Consider the following 20007-nt stretch of genomic DNA (forward strand, 5'->3'; position numbering starts at 1 on the left):
ATCGTGTAGGCTATGGCAATTGGACAATAGTCTTTTACACATAAAACAAATGCTTGTATTTGATGTTTAAATTACTCTCTTTTGAGTATTTAATTTTTTAAAATGTAATAGTCATTGTATTCATCGTTAAACTGCTATATACTCATTGAAAACAGCGTTTTCTGACTAGACACCTGCCACGGAAAGCGCTCTTGTCCATGGTACTGAAACAGCGCTGTTCTGGGTGCTGATCTTTCAGCTGAGCTCCTGCTTCTAAACGTAGAGATATTTCCCAAAATAACCGAATAAATTAGTTTAGAGTGTAAGTTAAATGTCAAACTTTTGTGTGAGTATTTTATACCGGGTGGGTGGGGGTCACTCTCCATCTTGTGCTGTACATGGTTTACTATGATGATGATGTCACGGCGCAGGGTAGAGGAGGGGTGGACAATGGGCCTGTGAGCGAAAGGTAAGTCAGAATCGTTCGACAAAGCGTGTGGAAAAATGATTTTGGCAACATTTGTGCTCACATTACATGTCGATTAATGGATATATGCGTCTTGCTTACAACATGAGGAGGTTTTGGACCGGTCCTGAGCGAATTATTAGAGGTTTTTAACGGTAGCGGAGACTCATTCTGAAGGGGAGGTAGCCTACTTACTGTACAACACTGAAGTTAACACACAGAGCCTACAAAGAGCAAGAGGCCGCTCGCATCTCCTTGAAAAAACGTCGTTTGCTTGTGGTATTTTTTTTATTTACTAATTCAGATGCTGATGTGGATAAAAATTCAATGTTTGGAAAAGGTTTGCTGGTTTGGATTTACGTTACTATTGAAGCCAAATGGACGCCGGACTTGTAATCTCTTACAGAAGTGCCATTCCAACCGTGTTTACATTTCTTGCACATTTTGTTTTATTTTCGCTTGCGTTCTATACGCCACAATTACGTTGTGTAAAAAGAACGATTCTACAATGGTTTTTGGATCATTGTATTTGCATTTACATTGCTGCTTTATTTTCAAGAAACCAAAGAACTTAAAAGGGCCTCTATTGCATCTATAACACAATATCCAGGCTCTCGTATTACATTTTAGAGTTGAGCTTGTTTTAAAACTATATTTATAGACGAATCGGAAATGTGGAAGTGTAAAGCCAAACGGAATATTGATTGGAAGTTTGTCGATTCACACTAAGTCAGAGATACATGTACAAATACAATGTATTTTTTGGGAGTGGACAAATAGTCATTAGAAACCCTTAAGCAACGCAAAAGCAGCATATGTTTCGTCTTCTGTGCGTGCGTTATCTACAAGAAGCAAAAACAATGCGAACGAACCATCTGTTTACTTCAGGCTAGGCCTACATAATACACTATTCATTTATAGATTATCGCCTTTCTTTCTGTTTTACATTTTAATTGCTCTTTATTCATCGCTTATTCTTGTTTTAGCACCTCTGTAGGTTGGACTCTAACGTTATTGCTCTAATAATACAGTCGCAGGTCTTGTAAACATATTCTGCTAGATATTGTTTATTCTCCAGGAAAGTGACAGTGTTTTAAAGGCGGAGGGTTTGGCTGATAGTAATTGAAAGGCGTGGTGTGCTAGAAGAGGTTATGCGCAGCAGCATCATGGTGCTTTTTTCGAAGTAAAGGGCCTGATGCGACAAAAGAAATACTAATATTAGTCTATAGGCCTACTAAAACGTATTAGCAATTTGTGGCTAACATGCACTCCCATTGGTCCATTTCATGCATGGGCCTACTATATAGGAGTCAAACAAGGTTTTTGTATGCTGGGAGATACTGTCATTTAAGAGAATGGGCCCTATTTTTTGAGAAAAACTTTAAAAAGGGATGACTGAAACTATTTATCTCAAGTGACTTGGCATAAAAGAATCTGTCATCAACTCACCATTTTCATCTAGAAATAACATGTCAGCAAGCATGCAAATGTCCCTTATCTTTTACATGCTGTTGTCTTTGTAAGTGTCTTTGAAAGCAATATTTGAAGAATTTATGTATATTTATATTACTTGACTCCTAATGTGTTGGACAATAGGATACATTATTTTCAAAGATATTATGTTCCTCCCTTTTGTATCATCTTACTGTTATAGAAAGTTTTCAGCAAATGCAATAAAATCAGTTTAATTGGTTTCCATGCGAACAAACACGGGACACTGACTTCTAAGAAAGGTTTGCATTGCATATTGCATCATATGCGGCAAGTGCCGCAATTGTTGCGGTTCTCAAGGGAATTCCCTCCTGTTACATGTGTGACGTGACTGAGCACCAGGTGCTGCCTAAAACGTAATCAGACCACATGTAATTCAGGTCTCAAGTTCGATAAACAAATTAATTCTGTTGTTAAATCCTGTTTTTATCATTTACGACGTCTCGCAAAAGTCAAACCTGTTCTTTCTTTAAAGAACTTTGAAAAAGTTATCCATGCATTTATTACTTCACGCCTTGATTATTGCAATTCACTTTATTATGGTGCAAATCAATCATCCATCGGGCGTCTTCAAATGGTACAAAATGCTGCAGCCAGGCTGCTGACTGACAGTCGAAAATTTGATCATATCTCTCCCATCTTAACTTCTCTGCATTGGCTACCAGTCAAACTGAGAATAGATTTTAAAATTCTAGTTTTTGTTTTTAAAGCATTACATGGCCTAGCACCAGCGTATCTTTCTGACATTTTACATTATCACAATCCTTCTAGGTCACTTAGATCAGGCAGCCTTGGATTGCTCTCTGTGTGTAGATCGAGGTTAAAACATCGTGGAGACCGAGCTTTTGCGACAGTAGGCCCCAAACTCTGGAACAGCCTACCGGTTTCGATCCGAATGGTGTCATCACTTTCCTCTTTCAAATCAAAACTTAAAACACATTTGCTTAGTGTGGATTTCTAATTTATTTATTTATTTATTTTTTTGTGTTATTTGACTTCTATTATCTGTACAGCACTTTGGTCAACCCTGGGTTGTTTTTAAATGTGCTTTATAAATAAATAATGAATGAATGAATGAATGTAATGATGCCCTGATAAAAACAGCTGGGTCACGGCCAGATCTCTCGTCACCCAGGAAGAATAATCAACACCAGAGCCATGAAGGCACGCAGACCATGATGGACTGCTGAAAGCCCATTCAGTGACCAAAGTGCATGGGTCCTCTGGGGGCTTTTTAATGTTTGCTTCTGGATTACGGGTGTTCATCTTTTATAGTCATCCTGTGGAAAATGACATCACAATAGTTGCGTATGAATCAGCATTACTGGCATAGATTTGCTTACTTTCTGATCTTAGAGGCTCAATTGCTCGCAAAGAATATGTGTTTTCTTGGTATTTTAGTTTTATTGCATATTTCAAACTAATATTACTCATAAAAATATAATAAATATATAAAATAGTTTAACTAATTACCCAAACATCAAAAATGGGAATCCAATGTCAAGACCTGCTTTAGTGTGTCACTTTTAATAAGCGGATGTTTTTTTTTCTCATGTCACTGTGTAATACATAAGTATGCACCTTTTAATATTTGGACATGTCAGACTGAAATTGTTGTCTTATCCTTTCTGTCCAACAGAGAATGAGTTCAGAGGGCAGCTGCTGAGCCAGAGGTGGACACGAGGGGACAGAGCCAGCAGCTGTGAGAACAAGAGGAGTAGGAGACTAAAAGTGAGACATTATGTGTGTTTGTGTATGTCAGAGTAGCTTCATTTTCATTGATTATCTCTTGTCTTATACTGTACCACAAAACCAAAGAAGCTAAAAGTACATTTCCCTTTCCGAAGCTCTGACATCTTTATAAGTCTCGGAGGGCCTCATTTCTTATATTTCACTTCACTTCCACTAAGGATTGGGAGGGATGTGCATTTGAAAAAGCTTATTGGATGTGTATTATTGATTGAGCTCTTTACAAGCATTTAAGAGGATAGGGGGCTACTCTGGTGTCTGTGAAACCAGACCTGCTCAGATCTGAAGACAAAAATCACAGTCTGAAGGTATAAGAGCCGGAGAACAGTGATGTTGTATGATTTTAGAGACACATTAGAGAAACGGAGAGTGTAAATATCTAAAGACATTAATAAATACTTATTATAATCTCATAACCACTCATGTGTTTGTGTTCCAGATGAGCCAAGACGCAGATGAGAAGCGGACGAGGACACGCTCAAAAGGAATCAGAGGTGATAGCCTCTTAAAAACTCTTTAAAAAAATTATGTTTTGAAAAATATGTTTTGTCCATTTTAGTGAATTTAATGACTGACAGAGCTTTTATATCGCTCCTTATATCAGTTCCTCTTGAGCTTGTCGGACAAGAGTACAGGTGAGAGCTTTTATGCTTTTGTAGTGTTACTCATCATATTTTTTAAAGACCAGAGTTTAGTAGGTTAATGTATATAGCTAATCAAAACCCCTGTTTTGCAGCTGTCCTACACCAGGATGTGACGGCTTAGGCCATGTCAGTGGAAAGTATGCACGACACAGAAGGTAGGGTAGTAAGAATTCAGTCTCTTATAGCTGCCAATATTAAAAAAAGAAAAAGTGAGCAACTGAGTTTTTTGCCAAACCTTTTCATCCGTTCCAGTTCATTGGGCTGCCCATTAGCTAAGAAAAGAAAACTCCAGGAGGCCGAGGAGAATCAGCCAGCCCCCAAAAATAAGCCCAACCCCCTAAAGCTGGCCATGGATGATGGGTTTAATGCAGACAGTGACACAAACAGTGAAACAGAAACAAAAGATGAGGGAGTAGAATCTGAAGAGGACACTACTGATAAAGAGATGGAAGCAAAAGAAAAAACACCTACATCAGAAGCAATGACAGGTGGGTTAATAACCTATTAACTACAAAAAAAGTTTATTATTTTTAAAGTTATGTACCATGCAGTGCACATACTATGGTCTTTATGTATTTATGCTTTATTATATCACCCAAACTTGTCAAGAAATATTAAAAAAACATTTAGTTAATGATGGCCTTTTTGCCATTCCCTTAGAAGAAATTTCACAAGTGGATTCAGAAGAGAAAAAGACACCTGTCAGAGAAACATCAAGTTTAGTGCCAGAGAGCGAAATTGAGAAGGAAGAAGCCAATATCGAGGCTATGTCCATCCAACAAATCACCATGGATGCTGAGGCAGAGGAGGGGCTACAGGTCACTGAAGAAATTCAGGCTCGAGAGGAAGAGGTAGAGGAGGAAGCAGAAGAGATTACAGAGGAAGAGCGTGTGACCCAGCAGCTGAAAGAGACCGACGAGCTTGTGACAACAGTTGAGGAAGAAGAGGAGGAGGAAGAGGAAGAGGGGGAAGAGGAGACACAATGTTTGAGCCAGAAGAACAACTCGGACCACCAGTACTTCAGTGGAGACTTTGGCAAAGTCCAGACCAAAGACACTGGGGAGACAGAGAAGGACAGTGAAGATGATGATGATGATGATGATGAGGAAGAAGATGAGGAGATCCAATCCCAGGTAGAGCCTTCCTCCTTAATTGCCCCTGTCCCCGCTGCTTCAGCTCAGGAATTAGACATGATGACGCACAGCAACATCAATCTAAACCACCCTCTTGGTGAAGATGAGGAGGAGGAGGATGAAGAAGAAAGAGATGATGCTTCGGATAAAGACTCACCCACTGTAGTCATCGAGCTGGGTTCAGAGGGAGAGGAAGAGGAAGAAGAGGAAGATGACGGAGAAGAAGAGGAGGCTGATGAAGCGGATGATGACGAGTTGGACAGCATGTCACAGAGGTCAGAGGTCACAGATGACTCAGAGACATACGACATGACACGGGGGAACCTGGGACTTCTGGAACAGGCCATTGCACTGAAAGCCAAACAAACCGGCCGCAGTTCTGAAGAGAGCTGCTCTCCTGAGCAGCAGTGCTACCACAGCTCAGAGGAGAGGATGAGTAAGACCATGGACATCACAGCTCGTAGAGCATACTATGGCAAAGGTGACAGGAAATTGCTGCCTACCTCTTATGACCCCAATTAAATATAGATAACATTATCATGCAGGTACGGTGTGTGTGGAGTTTAATTTGCTTTTGCCTCCTCACTCTTGGGCGCAGAAGGTTCTAGATCAGAGAAGAAGGAAGTAAAGTGCCCTACTCCAGGATGTGATGGGGCAGGTCATGTGACTGGATTATACCCACACCACCGCAGCCTTTCTGGGTGCCCACACAAGGACAGAATCCCTCCAGAGGGTAAGCATTGTGTTGCACTATTATTATAATATGTGAAACACACACACACACATAATATATATTAATACAAATTTAAAACACATTTACATTTATATAAATTTGTTTGTAAAAATTGTATAAAAAAATGATAAAATGTGTACATATTTTATATAAAATTTTAATATATGTATATTACCGACTTTTAACAAAAAAGTATTTTGCTGCATTTATTTGATTAAAAATACAGTAAAAGCACACATTTAATCACAATTTAAAATAACTGTTTTCTATTTTTATATATATTTTTAAATATAATTTATTCCTGTGATAAATATATCCTTCAAAAATCATGCCAATATGCTGATCTGGTGCTCAAGAAACATTTTTTTTTATATATCAATGTTCAAGAGAGCTTGTGCTACTTAATATTTTTGTGTAAACCATGATTTTTTGAATAATAGAAAGTTCAAATGAACATTTATTTAAAAAGTTTTTTTTTTAATATTATAAATGTCTTTACTGCCCATTTTGGTCATTTTAATGCACCCTTGCTAAATATAAGTATTAATTTCTTTAAAAAAACAACAACATTTGAACGGTAGTATAAATATTCTATAAGCTAATGTGTTTTTTTGGCATTAGTCTTGGCAATGCACGAGAACATACTTAAGTGTCCAACACCTGGATGCACTGGACAGGGACATGTGAACAGCAACCGCAACACACATCGCAGGTACTGCTCCATAACTATTTTAAACTTTTCAGGCGTCAATTTCTGTTCACAACAGGTTTCCCTAAAACCATGTGTTTTCTTACATTGTACACTTTTAGTCTCTCTGGCTGCCCTATTGCTGCTGCAGGGAAACAGAAAAGCCATGAAAAGCAGTCACAGCCGCAGACCTCTATCAGTGATCCTGCCAGCGGAGGCTCAAACTCTGACAGAGTTCTCAGGTGAGGTCCTCTCAGGTCCTCTTCTCAACATCCCAGCTAGACCTTTAACAGACAAAAGAGCCCGATAGGGAAACATTGTGACTAAACAACCTGGCTAAGGAGCTGGAGAAGTATTCTAAGGTGTCATTCGACTATGCAAGCTTCGATGTACAGGTGTTCGGCAAGCGCATGCTTGCACCCAAGATGCCCACCAGCGAAACCTCACCTAAAGCCTTCAAATGTAAGCACCTCCTCATTCCCTTTAAAATAACAGATACAAATACAACAGATATTAATAGATAATTAATTATTGATAGCATACTGAAACACATATTATTATTATTATTATTACTATTATAATGAACAGCCAAACCATTCCCCAAAGCCTTATCCCCCAGCCACAGCCTGTCAGGAGGCTACACCAAAAGCAGCTCCTCTTCCACCTCAAGTGGGTACGATTATACCCATGATGCCGAAGCCGCACACATGGCTGCCACTGCCATTCTCAACCTGTCCACCCGCTGCTGGGAGAGGCCTGAAAACCTCAGCACCAGACAGCCAGATCAGGCCAGCAAAGTTAGTTCCTCTCTGTCTGTATCTGGAAAGTTGAGTTCCATAACATCCACGTTATATATACGCTAGATTCTAATTAATGTCTTCTAAAATCTAGGACATGGACATTGAGGTGGATGAGAATGGCACACTGGACCTCAGCATGAAGAAACCCAAGAGGGAAGGTGTCAGGTCACCAGACCCATCTTCATCCTCGTCATCATCTTCTCAACACCATGGCGTCAACTCACCCCACTCCAGCCACACCTATAAACAAGAGGAGTGGGAGGGGCCTCTGGACTACACCAAGTCAAACCGACAGAAAGAGGAGGAGCCAGAGGAGGTAAATGTATATCAATTTGAGATATATTCATATAGTCTCACTTCATGGTTAAATTATGGTAAATGAATAAAAACCTTCATTCTATGAATTAAAGTTTCACAGTTTTGCACCTGTTTGACTGTTGTTTGTCTGTTTTGTCCAGGTTGAGTACACCACACACTCATACGCTTCCTCTGATGGAGACGATGATGATGCCACTCAGGAGAGCACGGAGGATAGGAAATACCCTGGTGAGGTCACAACCTCCAGCTTCAAAGTCACATTCCAGCCTAAGGACAGCAAGAAAGAGGTCTTGCTGTAAGTGTCTGCTGCAACAACAGCCTTATTTAAACACAAAACACATCTGCTAAGCCAATAAAAGAAGTCTGTAAATTTAGTATCTTGCAAATGTTAATAAATTACCAGAATGATTCCACAGGGATTTAATACTCTCTTTACCTCCCTCCAGATGTCCCACCCCAGGTTGTGATGGCAGTGGACATATAACTGGGAACTATGCATCACACCGCAGGTATGCCAGAAGCTGACACAGTATTTCAACTCTGAACACAAGCCCTACTTGTGTTTTCTTTTTTTCTTTATCTGTTTTCCTCTCTGTTGAACCCTAACAGCTTCAGCTCTCTATAGCATAAACCTGTATATTGACTGCAGACAAATGCTATATGTCTCTTTAATGCATCTGGGCAACTCATTTACTCATGTCTCTTTGTATGTATATATTTGCTAAAATACATACATAGAAATGACAAATCAGTGAAATACTACAAAATATATATCTCTTCCATCTTCAATTAAATCTTCCTCCCTCTATTCTTTCTTCCTGGTGTTTTTCTACTGTTCTTCAGTCTCTCTGGTTGTCCCCTTGCTGATAAAAGTCTTCGGACCCTCATGGCTGCCCACACTGCTGAACTCAAGTATGTCTGTGCTCTATTTTTTCCTCTAATGAATCCTTTACCGATTACTGCTTCTACTTGACTCTACATAATACTGCTGCTACTGCAAAGCACTGTTTACTGTACCTTTTGCTGGCTATTCTTATACTCTTGAAGCAGTAATCACTTTATATTTTCGGTGGCCAAAAATATAATTTTCTTGGACTGTGTCCTAGAGATGCATCAAACCAGCTGAGACACATTAAGCATCCAGGCTGAAGGCCAAATGTTTATTTAGATTTCCAGTATGATTGTATGTGTGATATTTGAATTGTATCTTTCTAAAGCAATGCTATGTTCACGGTAACCTGTCTTTCTCTTTGTGACCTCCAGATGCCCTACCCCAGGTTGTGATGGATCAGGACACATCACTGGAAACTATGCTTCCCATAGAAGGTATGTTAATTAAGAGATATTACACTGACTGAACCTACTTTCAAGATGCACTTTTGGATTCAGTGTCAAGCTTTGCAACTAGTCAAAAATATTAAACGGCGAATGTAAAAAAAATAATAACATTCACACTTTCTCTATTGCAGTCTGTCTGGATGTCCACGTGCCAAGAAGGGAGGAATCAAAACCACCCCGACTAAGGATGACAAGGAAGATTCTGAGATCCTAAAGTATGTTTTTCTTTTTTTTTTTACAAAACAATCTCAACTTTTTCTGTACAAAAACTTTTGAGCACAGCCTGTATCTTTAGAGAATGCCAAACCTGACTGCCAGTTCATCACTTACCTCTCTATAGGTGCCCGGTGCCAGGTTGTGACAGTCTGGGGCATATCAGTGGGAAATATGCCACCCACCGCAGTGCCTATGGGTGCCCGCTGGCAGCACGCCGGCAGAAGGAGGGCATGTTAAATGGCACTCCATTCTCCTGGAAGGCCTTCAAGACTGAGGGCCCGACCTGCCCTACGCCAGGATGTGATGGATCAGGACATGCCAACGGCAGCTTTCTCACTCATCGCAGGTACAGACGGGACCTAGTAAAATTTACAGATAAATATTAGTATTATGGTATTAAATAGTCTTGATAAATGGCAAGCTGTGAGTGAATTAAAACTGCTATATATGCTAGATGTATAATAAAACGAATTGTCTTGGAAATGCCATATGTAAGTAATATGTTTTGAAATATTAGAAATGCCTGTTTTTGGCTTTCTGGGGTTACCGAAAGATGGTGTAATAAAAACAATAAGTCTAAGACAATACATTTTTTCATATCTCTTAATCATAATGTGTTTCTACAGTCTATCAGGTTGCCCTAGAGCTTCAGCTAACAAGAAGAGAGCCAGGTTCCCAGGAGATGATTACATCAGCAAGAAATTCAGGGCAAGTGATGGTAAGATCAAATATAATTTGCTTCTCTTCTTTCATCCCCATTATGTTCATTTTGTGCTCTTCATTAACATATGCATTGTTTTTCTATTCCCTTCAGTTCTTGACAATGATGAAGACATAAAACAGCTGAACAAAGAGATCAATGAACTGAATGAGTCGAACTCTGAGATGGAAGCAGACATGGACAACCTCCATACACAGGTCTGCTTTTATTAAATGCATATTTATAAATGCATATATACACTACTATTCAAAAGTTTGAGGTTGGTAAGTTTTTTTTAATATTTTTGAAAGAAGTAACCAAAGCTGCATTTATTTGATCAAGAATACAACAAAAACAGTAACATTGTGAAATATTATTGCAATTTAAAACATTTTTTTTATATATTTAAAAAAATTACATTTATTCCTGTGATCGCAAAGCTGAATTTTCAGCAGGCTTTACTCCAGTCTTCAGTGTCACATGATATTTCTGTGAAAACCTGTGAACATTTCTGTGAATTATTTGATGAATAGAAAGTTCAAAAGAACAGCATATATTTGAAATAGATTTTTTTTGTAATGTGATTTTTTTTTAATTTGATCAATTAATTGCATCCCTGCCAAATTTATTTCCTTCAAAATTAAAAATCTTACTGACCCCAAACTTTTGAACAGTTCACGTATCAGAAACTGTGATAAAGACAGATATGAAACAGATTCACTCTATATATGGCTGAAATGAGATCTGAGCATATAGCATTAGGTCCTTCACTGGTGGTAACTGCATGTAATAAGCTTTTTGATAAGAAATATTTCCATAAGAAATATAATGATAATGTTTACAGTACTTTAAATACAATATTACAAATGACAGTATTTTATCATCACAAAGATAGAATACACATCTTGACCACGCAGCTGCTGTTTATTCATGCAATTCTATCCCTCAATAGATCTCATCCATGGAGAAGAACCTCAAGAGCATGGAGGAAGAGAATAAATTCATAGAGGAGAAGAATGAGGCTCTGTTCATGGAACTGTCAGGCCTGAGCCAGGCTCTTATCCGCAGCCTTGCCAACATCCGTCTACCACAGATGGTCAGTCCGCTTGCTATCTACCTTTTATGACTACGCCCAACAAGCATTGTACATTATACTTTTATGTAGCTTGCTTTTAACAAACTGTAATTTGTTGTTTACCACAGCAAGGGCCCATCACTGAGCAGAATTTTGACGCCTGCGTGGACACCCTGACCCACATGTTCACCGATAAGGAGTGCTATCAGAACCCAGAGAACCGAGCCCTACTCGAGTCGATCAACCAGGCTGTCAAAGGCATTGAGGTGTGAGCAGAGGAGCGGCAGCTGCAAGACACTGTGGGTTAAATAACCAGACTAACAACATAAAAATACTGTTTAAGGACATTCAGGTTTTGTATGTGGCACCCTCCGTAAACGCGGAACATCACGAGACCCATGGAAGTCAGAGAAAAGGACCAAATTCCAATTCCAAACTATGCTGCTTAGCAATTTTGATGAGATACAAGATCCGTTGCCTCTTAAACCAAGCTGGCTCTTCTTGTTTTGGGGTATCTTTTGGAGCAAACCATTTGTTACTGTTTTCTAGAGCAACTCTCACCGACACTGATCTGCCTTTTTACTTCCCTCAGTGCATGGAGGTTGCCGTGAACAATAAGTTGTGAGATTGTCGTGTGTCTGTGGAGGAGAGTCTATGTGTGTATGCGTAACAGAGTGTTTTATGTGTAACGTCTGAAGGTGAATTCACAATTAATGACCTCCCTTGACAAAATATGATTAGTATGCAGCACTGCTACATTTGATCCCTGTATGATAATGTTGTCTCATATTTGGTGTAAATGTTCTCCTGTTCCATTCAGTAATATTTATCGTATTTGAGAACATAGATATTGCACTTCCATGAATAGTTTGTAGTTCCATCGTCATGTTATTATTGTAATTATTATTATTATTATGGCTATTTAAATTGGGTCCTTGAAATGTAAGTTTAATGTATTATTTATTAATGTTAAGGGTTATTTTATTTATTTATTAATCAGTGTCTATTTATGGACTTAATTTATTTCACAAAGCAAAATTCTATACAACAGTTATTAAGAGGAGAGACGTTGCCTTCTGCGTTGTGAAAGAGGCAATATTTTAAGAATATCGACAGCAAATTGTTTTATAAACCTTCCTATTTATTTTAAAGACAGAGATTTATAATCTCTTTTTTTTTAAGTGCAAATATTTTCTACCTAACAATTTTTATATTGTTTTTTAATATTCTTCTTTATTTAATGAGTTCTGTTTTCCATAAAAGTATTTTGACACCCTCCAGTCAAGAGTGAAGTGGGTTGAACATATATGATGTATTTATTGTTATTTATTTAGTATTTAAGAACAAATTGAATGGAGATCTTGTTGCATATTTATTTTGTAAATGTCTCTGTGTTAGTGGTTGCTGCATATGGATAGTCTTTGCCCATGTTGTTGATAAAATAAATGGGAATTCTATCACCTACAACAGAGCATTCAATGCTGAGGGCTTCTATTGAGTTATTATGACTGCATATTTACAAGCTTGTATTTGCCCCTGATCCAACAGTGATATTTTGTGAGACATTGGTCAGTGCCAATAATTTCGGATTCTCTGACATTTATTAGAGCAAAGATAAAATACGAACCAAACACTCTCTCAGTAGGATACTTGGCTGACATCTGCTGGATACAAAATTATTCAGTCACGATTTCTATTCAGCTGATAAAGTCTACATAAAAACATAAGGGAAGTATTTGTATTTTGTCAAGATTAATATTAACATGATATTAAATATTAATGCTTTGGATAAAAGCGTCTGCTAAATGTCTAAATGTAAATGTATTAAGACTAATACTGATAAAATGGCTGATAATAAAACCCCAAAAATTGCTTAAAAATATCTTAAAAGAACATTTTGAAAGTGTGAATATAGTGATTCTTTCCTTCAGATTTGATTTGAAATGGTCAAGGAGACCAGGTAGTTGTCACGTCTCTTAAAAGTTATAGATTTATTTTACTGTCTACATGTCGCTGAAAAACCATTAATAGGCTATTGACATGCCATGATGGCTCCTTTGTGACAACTTACCCCATATGGTGTGACTTCATGCCCTGCTACAGGTCAACAATCTTTTCTTTTGTGCAACAACGGTGAAATGTTCAATTTAGGCCCTATATATCTATATATATGTGCCCATACAACAATTAAATAGAAATAACCACATTGAGAATTATTCACCAATAAAAATGTGTTGACTGCTTCCGTTTTTTCCCCTATCCTTATCAACACCAGAGACTGCTGTTTATGAATATGTCATAAAAATAATGTAGTGCAGGACCCATGTGCTCCATGGTCCATATTTTGTGTTTGTGTGCGTGACGTCACGGAGTCAGCTGGCGAATGTTTACATCCAGCGCTGCTCGCCGTGAACGCTTATGGGAAGAAACCGAGAGATAGAAACAACAGGAGACAGTTAACCGAATGGACAGCCTCAACAGACCATAATCAGGGCGTTTCAGGGTGCCAGACGATTCAGCTCGGTCGACTGTGAAGTCGTCGGGGTGTTTCCCGTGACCAGTTTCTACCCAAAACACCTCCATCCCGATTTTTCCTGTCTTTGTCTTCATTTACGTCTACTTTTTGCAGGTAAGCGCATTATATTAGTCGTGCTCGCTGTTATCTATTATAATTCTGGCGTGATAATAGAATGATAAACTATTGGTTAGTGCATTTTCACTGAGCCTAACGAGTAGTTTAGCGTGCAGAATGAACGGCAGGTCGTGATGATTAAAAATAAAGGGCTGATGTATGTTATTTCATATTGAACTGTATTTGAGTAACTACCCGGATGTTCAACAAAACACTGCACAATATGCGTTTGTTAGCGAATGGCGCAGCTGCATTTGAGCGCGCGGTGATTGGTGGAGCATTCCTCACATCCGCAGTTTCTACACAGCGTCTCTGGGTAAGCTTTAACTTTCCAACAGCGCAGCCCAGCGCCACCACCCGTTAACTGGACAAAAATGCTGTTTTGTTAGGACCAAAACATGTGCAGTAAGCCCCAAAATTATTTGGACACTTAAATACATACGCATGTCATTGCATTAGATAGGAAAATATTAAATACAGTGGCATTTAAAGAAATACAACACTAACACACTTCTTAAGCAAAATGCTCCTCAAAAAGAAGTCTTATGAACTTGTGAACTGAGTTTTCAGATTGATTACAAAATGTATTTGGACAAATTCTGCTTGACAGTAGTTAAATGCCCAGATGTATAATTAAGCAGACATGCATCATCTTTTAGAGAAGTGGTTCTCAACAAGTGGGCCACAATCTAAAGTGCTGTCTGGGACAGCAATGCATTATATGCATTTTATTTAAAAACATAAAATTCAACTAATATGATTGTGCATAGTTAGGATAGCAAAATAAATAGGCTTACCGCAACCTCAGTTTGATTTGTATGTTTAATTACTGGCTGCCAAGAGCAAGGAACAACCAAAATTCAAGAGAAATGTAACCAAACTTAAGAAAACATTTGGCGGCAGTAGGTAGTATATTTTTTAAAATAAATTAATATTTTTATTAAGAAAAGATGCATTAAATTGATCATAAGTGACAGAAAAAAACATTTATATTACAAAGGATTTCTATTTGACATAAATGCTATTATTCAGAAATTTCTGTTCACCAAAAAGTAAAAAAGAAATAAATAAAAACAAAAATAATAAAAAAATAAAGAGTACAGTTGTTTTCAACATTGATAATAATGAATGTTAAAAGTTATCTTAAATTGTAAAAAAATATTTTAAATTATAATAATATTTCATTACTGTTTTACTGTATTTTTTATCAAAAAAATTTAGCCTTGGTGAGCATAAAATACTTTTAAGAACATTAAAAAACGATTACTGACCCCACTTTTGAATAGTAGTGTAAAAAAATTAAAGAAACTTAACTTGTAAATGTTCAGCCTATGTCAAGTTAATAATTTAGCATATTATTTGGTCTATTAATTTCATGGTAATATTAATACATTTCAGTTTTATATCTTACTCGGTCCTGGTACTGTGTTGAGGTGCCACTTTTCTAAAGCAAAATCAGTTCAGATCCACTGTTATAGCAAGAAACTAATGAAAGTGGTTGTTTATCAGTTCAACTTTTTTAAAGGCCCGAATCAACATGAATCAACAGTATATTTCCAGTTTTTCATCTTTGTTTACGTGCATACTTACATCTTTTATTTCCGTCTCTTCTGTTTTGTACCCAAAAAAGAGCTAAAATGGGAGGTGCAGTCAGTGCTGGGGAGGACAATGATGAGTTAATTGACAACCTGAAGGAGGCCCAGTACATTCGCTCAGATCTGGTTGAACATGCCTTCAGGGCCATTGATCGTGCTGACTACTATCTAGAAGAATTCCGTGACAGTGCCTACAAGGATCTGGCCTGGAGACACGGCAACATCCACCTCTCTGCGCCCTGTATCTACTCTGAGGTGATGGAGGCTTTAGACCTGCAGCCTGGCTTGTCCTTTCTTAACCTGGGCAGTGGCACAGGCTACCTCAGCACCATGGTGGGACTTACACTGGGTGAGTTCATAGAGAATATGAAGGCTTTCATTTTGCTCTGCCATCATTTACTCCCCCTATGTCGTTCCAAACCTGTATGACTTTTTCTTCTTGGGAACACAAAGTTATTTCGAAGAAAGGTAACTAAACCGTTTTTTATTCTCATTGAATTCCATTGTGTTTTTTTCATACAGTGGAAATCAATGAGAACCAAACCTGTTTGGTTACCATCATTCTTCAAAATATCTTCTTTTGTGTTCAAGAAAAGAAAAATTATACAGCTTTGGAACGACATAAGGGCGAGTCCATGAGGACACTTTTTTTTCTTTATCGCGTTTGAGTTATTAACATTGAACCCTGTTTTTTCTTTCAGTGCATTTTCTTCATATGCCATAATGTGCTCATTGAATTTTTCTGTCATATTTCCAGGAGCATTTGGTGTGAATCATGGTGTGGAATTACATGAAGATGTTATAGAATATGCTTATCAGAAGCTGGACTTCTTCATCAAGACAAATGATAGTTTTGACAGGTGTAGTAACTTTTGGGTGTTTACTTTTATATTAATATAAACTCATTCCCTTGTTCAAAGTGTAGTGTGCAAAATGAAGTGACTGACATTGTCAATATTTTTGGTCTAGGTTTGAGTTCTGTGAGCCTTCCTTTGTGGTGGGCAACTGTCTGGAGATTGCCCCAGAAAGCAGGCAGTATGACAGGGTTTACTGTGGTGCAGGGGTCCAGAGAGAACATGAAGACTACATGAAGAAGCTGTTGAAGGTTGGGGGCGTCTTAGTACTGCCTCTGGAAGAAAAGGTGAATAATTGAAAGGCAAAGCAATTTTACAGTACATCTGGTTTCAGGTAATCCAGGAGAGATTGTGTGTGAAATTTATATATGTCTATGCATTTCTAATTTGTTCTAGCTCACTAAAATTACTCGGACAGGATATAACACATGGGAGACGAGAAAGATAATTGCTGTGTCCTTCGCACCACTTGTGCTCCCTAAACAAAGAGAAAATGGTAAACTGAGAGCAGTGTCTCTACGTAAGTCACCTGCTGTATTTTAAATTGTTTAATTAAATTAGATTATTGTGGCCTTTTCTTTATTTTGGTATATTAAATTAGAAAAATACAAAATAGAAGCAATTTCACTTCAAATATTGGATATTTGAACAGCACTGTACATTACGGTTCAAAAGTATTAAAAGAAAATTAATTTAGCAAGAATAAAAAGTGTCAGTAAAAACTTACATTGTTACAAAAAATGTTACATTATCATCATTCATATATGTTAGAATGCTGAAAAAATTAATATGGTTTCAACTGTTTTCAACATGATTGCTGAAAGATCATGTCACGAGTCATGACACGTGTCACTGAAAACTGGAGTCATAGCTGCTGAAAATTCGGCTTTGACATCACAGGAATAAATTACATTTTAAAATATTTTGAATTGTAATATTTTACAATATTACTGTTTTTACAGCATTTTTAATCAAATAAATGCAGCCTTTGTGAGATAAAAATAATAATAATAGAAATAATAAAAAAAATACTAGATAAAAAAAACAAATCTTACCAACCCAACTTCTGAACTGTAGTGTATATTGAGTATAATGATAATAGGATTGGTGTATATGCATAAATGCAGTCAAAAACCCCCATGTTTCATGCTGTCCAGCTGCCATGTTCGAGGTGCGGAGTCTTCAGGATCTGGCCCGCATCTCCATCCGTCACAATCTCAAGAAATCCGGGTCTGGATCCTTGCCGCTACCACGGAGAACTGGATTGAAGCCAAGAAATCACCTTAAACAGAGACGAGAGCATCGTGACACCCCTCTTCTGACCAATAGTTATTTGTTCATGAGTCGCTTGATTCCCGGACCCATGGACAACAACAACAACCAGTCATCAACAGACAATGAGGATGAAGATGAAGATTGCAGAAGGGTTTGTGAACAACTAGAAGAGAAAGAAGAGAATGAGAGAAGGAATGAGGGCAGTGTTTTGGTGATAGAGACTCCAAACAACAACCAGTCATCCACAGACAATGAGGATGAAGATGAAGATTGCAGAAGGGTTTGTGAACAACTAGAAGAGAAAGAAGAGAATGAGAGAAGGAATGAGGGCAGTGTTTTGGTGATAGAGACTCCAGTAAACCTCTTAAGAGAGAGGATCCTTAGCCTGCCTTTGCCAGAGCCTCTCAAGATGTATCTTCTTTACTACAGAGAGAAGTAGATTTCTCCTTCCAGTGAATAGTCTATTCTAAACTACTCGCATCTACCTAGCACTGTCACATCAAGAATTCTCTTTTTGCATTATCCTGATAACCTTTCTCATAGAATTTCACCACTCTTTGTTCTGCCAAGTCAGGTGGCAGAGATACTTAATTTTATTTATCTATAAAGGAAAATTCCCAATGCTGGATCTGGATTCATGGTCTAGAATGCTAACCATTAATCATGGAATCAAGAAACAGTGAAAACTGATTTATTAATCTACGTTTCATGTTATTTGTGCAGTGACATTTTCAAATGGACATTAGTGACTAACAGTTTACTAAATCATAAATGCAGTGTATTCTCTTGTTTTGTGAGTTATGTAACATCTAGTTTCAGCTCATAGATTTACTATGAAAAGTGAAAATCTAAATATTCTTCTGGTGTATAGATTTGTAAAAAAAAAAAAAAGTCAAATTGTGTGCTGAATTACGCTTATATTGTGTGAAAATACAATGGCACGTTTAAAAATGTGATCGTCCAACATAATCAGTGTCGTACAATTTCAGGGATTTTAAGATTAAAAACTATTTGAAATAGTCTTGGGTTTGTACTGTTTTCAGGGCCTTTGCATTTGCTTTTTGCTATATAGAGGTATAAAAGGTATAGTCTATAGTTGTGTAACAAGTTATAAAATGGTGCTCTGAATTGTGGTAATGCTCTGATGTGCACTTTGTCCAGTGATGTAGAATGCACTAAATGAAAAAAAAAAAAAAAAAATTTTTGAATTATACATTTATATCTATTTCATGACCAAAATCCTTCACTTTTAAAATGATATTATTTTCATTATGCAAATGAAAGTGTGCATGTGGCATACAATTAACAATGAGGTGCCAAATGTAGCAAAGACTAGAGGGTCCAAATTGACTTGTAAATCAATTTAGTTTTTGGAGAACACAAACCAAAGTATTATGGATGTATTTTGAAACAAACTCAGACCGTTGTCTCTGCAAACATTTAATGTAAAATTAAATAAATTCTAAACGCTGATAAATATTGGGCTCACATGTGAGACAGATTAAATGATTAAATGCATAATTTAGATTTCTGAAAGTGCGGACCATACTTGTATGCATTATTATGAGGGCTGAAGACAATAAATACTCCCTAAATGGGTGACATTAAAAGAAATATCTGCACATGCTATGGAAACAAATAACAATGATACCAATGTATCACTGTGATGATACAATGATACCTTTTTTCCCCAAACACAACTTTGGCCCACTTTACCCTCAGTTAAAAAAGATCAAATAGAGAAAATACGCTAACTTTCAGCTTTATTAGATTTGAATACTGTGCTTAACCGCCAAGTACAGACTGGACTTCACTTTGGATAAGAAAATAAAAATGGAAACAAAAAGAAGAGTGAAAGCACTTACAAAATAACAAAAATGTATTTTCTTATTTAATGATTAAAAAAAATAATCTTTGCAAGACATTACACACAAAATTCTTCTGAAGCTCTCTTCACTGAGAGGAATTCAAGAGAAGAAAACAAACAGGTACGCCACCATTTTCACACTGAACTGATGACTGGTGTCAAGAAGATGAGGTAAATGTTTTGTTGGGGGAAAAAAAGGCACAATTTACAATCAACCGTGCCATGTAAATTCATGTAATAATACCAATAATAATTACAACAATATCAATATTATTGTAATCATAATAATAATAATAATAATAACACCATAACAGCAATAGAAAAAATATGCAACAAAAATACAGACTGACTTTTTTTTTATCTTACAAGTAATCTTCCAGCCCTATTGTATTGCCTGGCCCATCAAAAAAAAGAAAGGAAGGAAAAAAAAAAAAAAAAAACCTGTGTCCCATTT

General features: G+C 37.3%; 1 protein-coding gene and 1 pseudogene across 1 annotated transcript; both read left to right on the forward strand.

Moving 5' to 3' along the window:
• The first annotated feature begins 377 nt into the window (after positions 1–377).
• Positions 378–12367, forward strand: LOC107656537 (myelin transcription factor 1-like; annotated as a pseudogene).
• A 1271-nt stretch (positions 12368–13638) lies between these two features.
• LOC107656550 (protein-L-isoaspartate O-methyltransferase domain-containing protein 2-like) lies at positions 13639–18884 on the forward strand. The gene is made up of 7 exons (XM_016444441.1): positions 13639–13959; positions 15593–15906; positions 16315–16417; positions 16527–16698; positions 16808–16931; positions 17569–17792; positions 17922–18884. The coding sequence occupies exons 2-7, from the start codon at positions 15600–15602 to the stop codon at positions 18123–18125; spliced, it is 1134 nt and encodes a 377-aa protein (XP_016299927.1). The 5' UTR covers positions 13639–13959; positions 15593–15599; the 3' UTR covers positions 18126–18884.
• Positions 18885–20007: the final 1123 nt, after the last annotated feature.

The sequence above is a fragment of the Sinocyclocheilus anshuiensis genome, unplaced genomic scaffold (genome assembly GCF_001515605.1).
Source record: "Sinocyclocheilus anshuiensis isolate Anshui unplaced genomic scaffold, SAMN03320099.WGS_v1.1 scaffold1639, whole genome shotgun sequence".
Classification (NCBI taxonomy): Eukaryota; Metazoa; Chordata; class Actinopteri; order Cypriniformes; family Cyprinidae; genus Sinocyclocheilus; species Sinocyclocheilus anshuiensis.

Excerpts from the sequence above, each read along its gene's own strand:
- LOC107656550 (XM_016444441.1), top strand. The coding sequence starts at position 15,600 with ATGGGAGGTGCAGTCAGTGCTGGGGAGGACAATGATGAGTTAATTGAC. Across the intron at positions 16,418-16,526 it reads ACAAATGATAGTTTTGACAG|GTTTGAGTTCTGTGAGCCTT; the intron begins GTGTAGTAACTT and ends TTTTTGGTCTAG. Across the intron at positions 16,932-17,568 it reads ACTGAGAGCAGTGTCTCTAC|CTGCCATGTTCGAGGTGCGG; the intron begins GTAAGTCACCTG and ends CATGCTGTCCAG.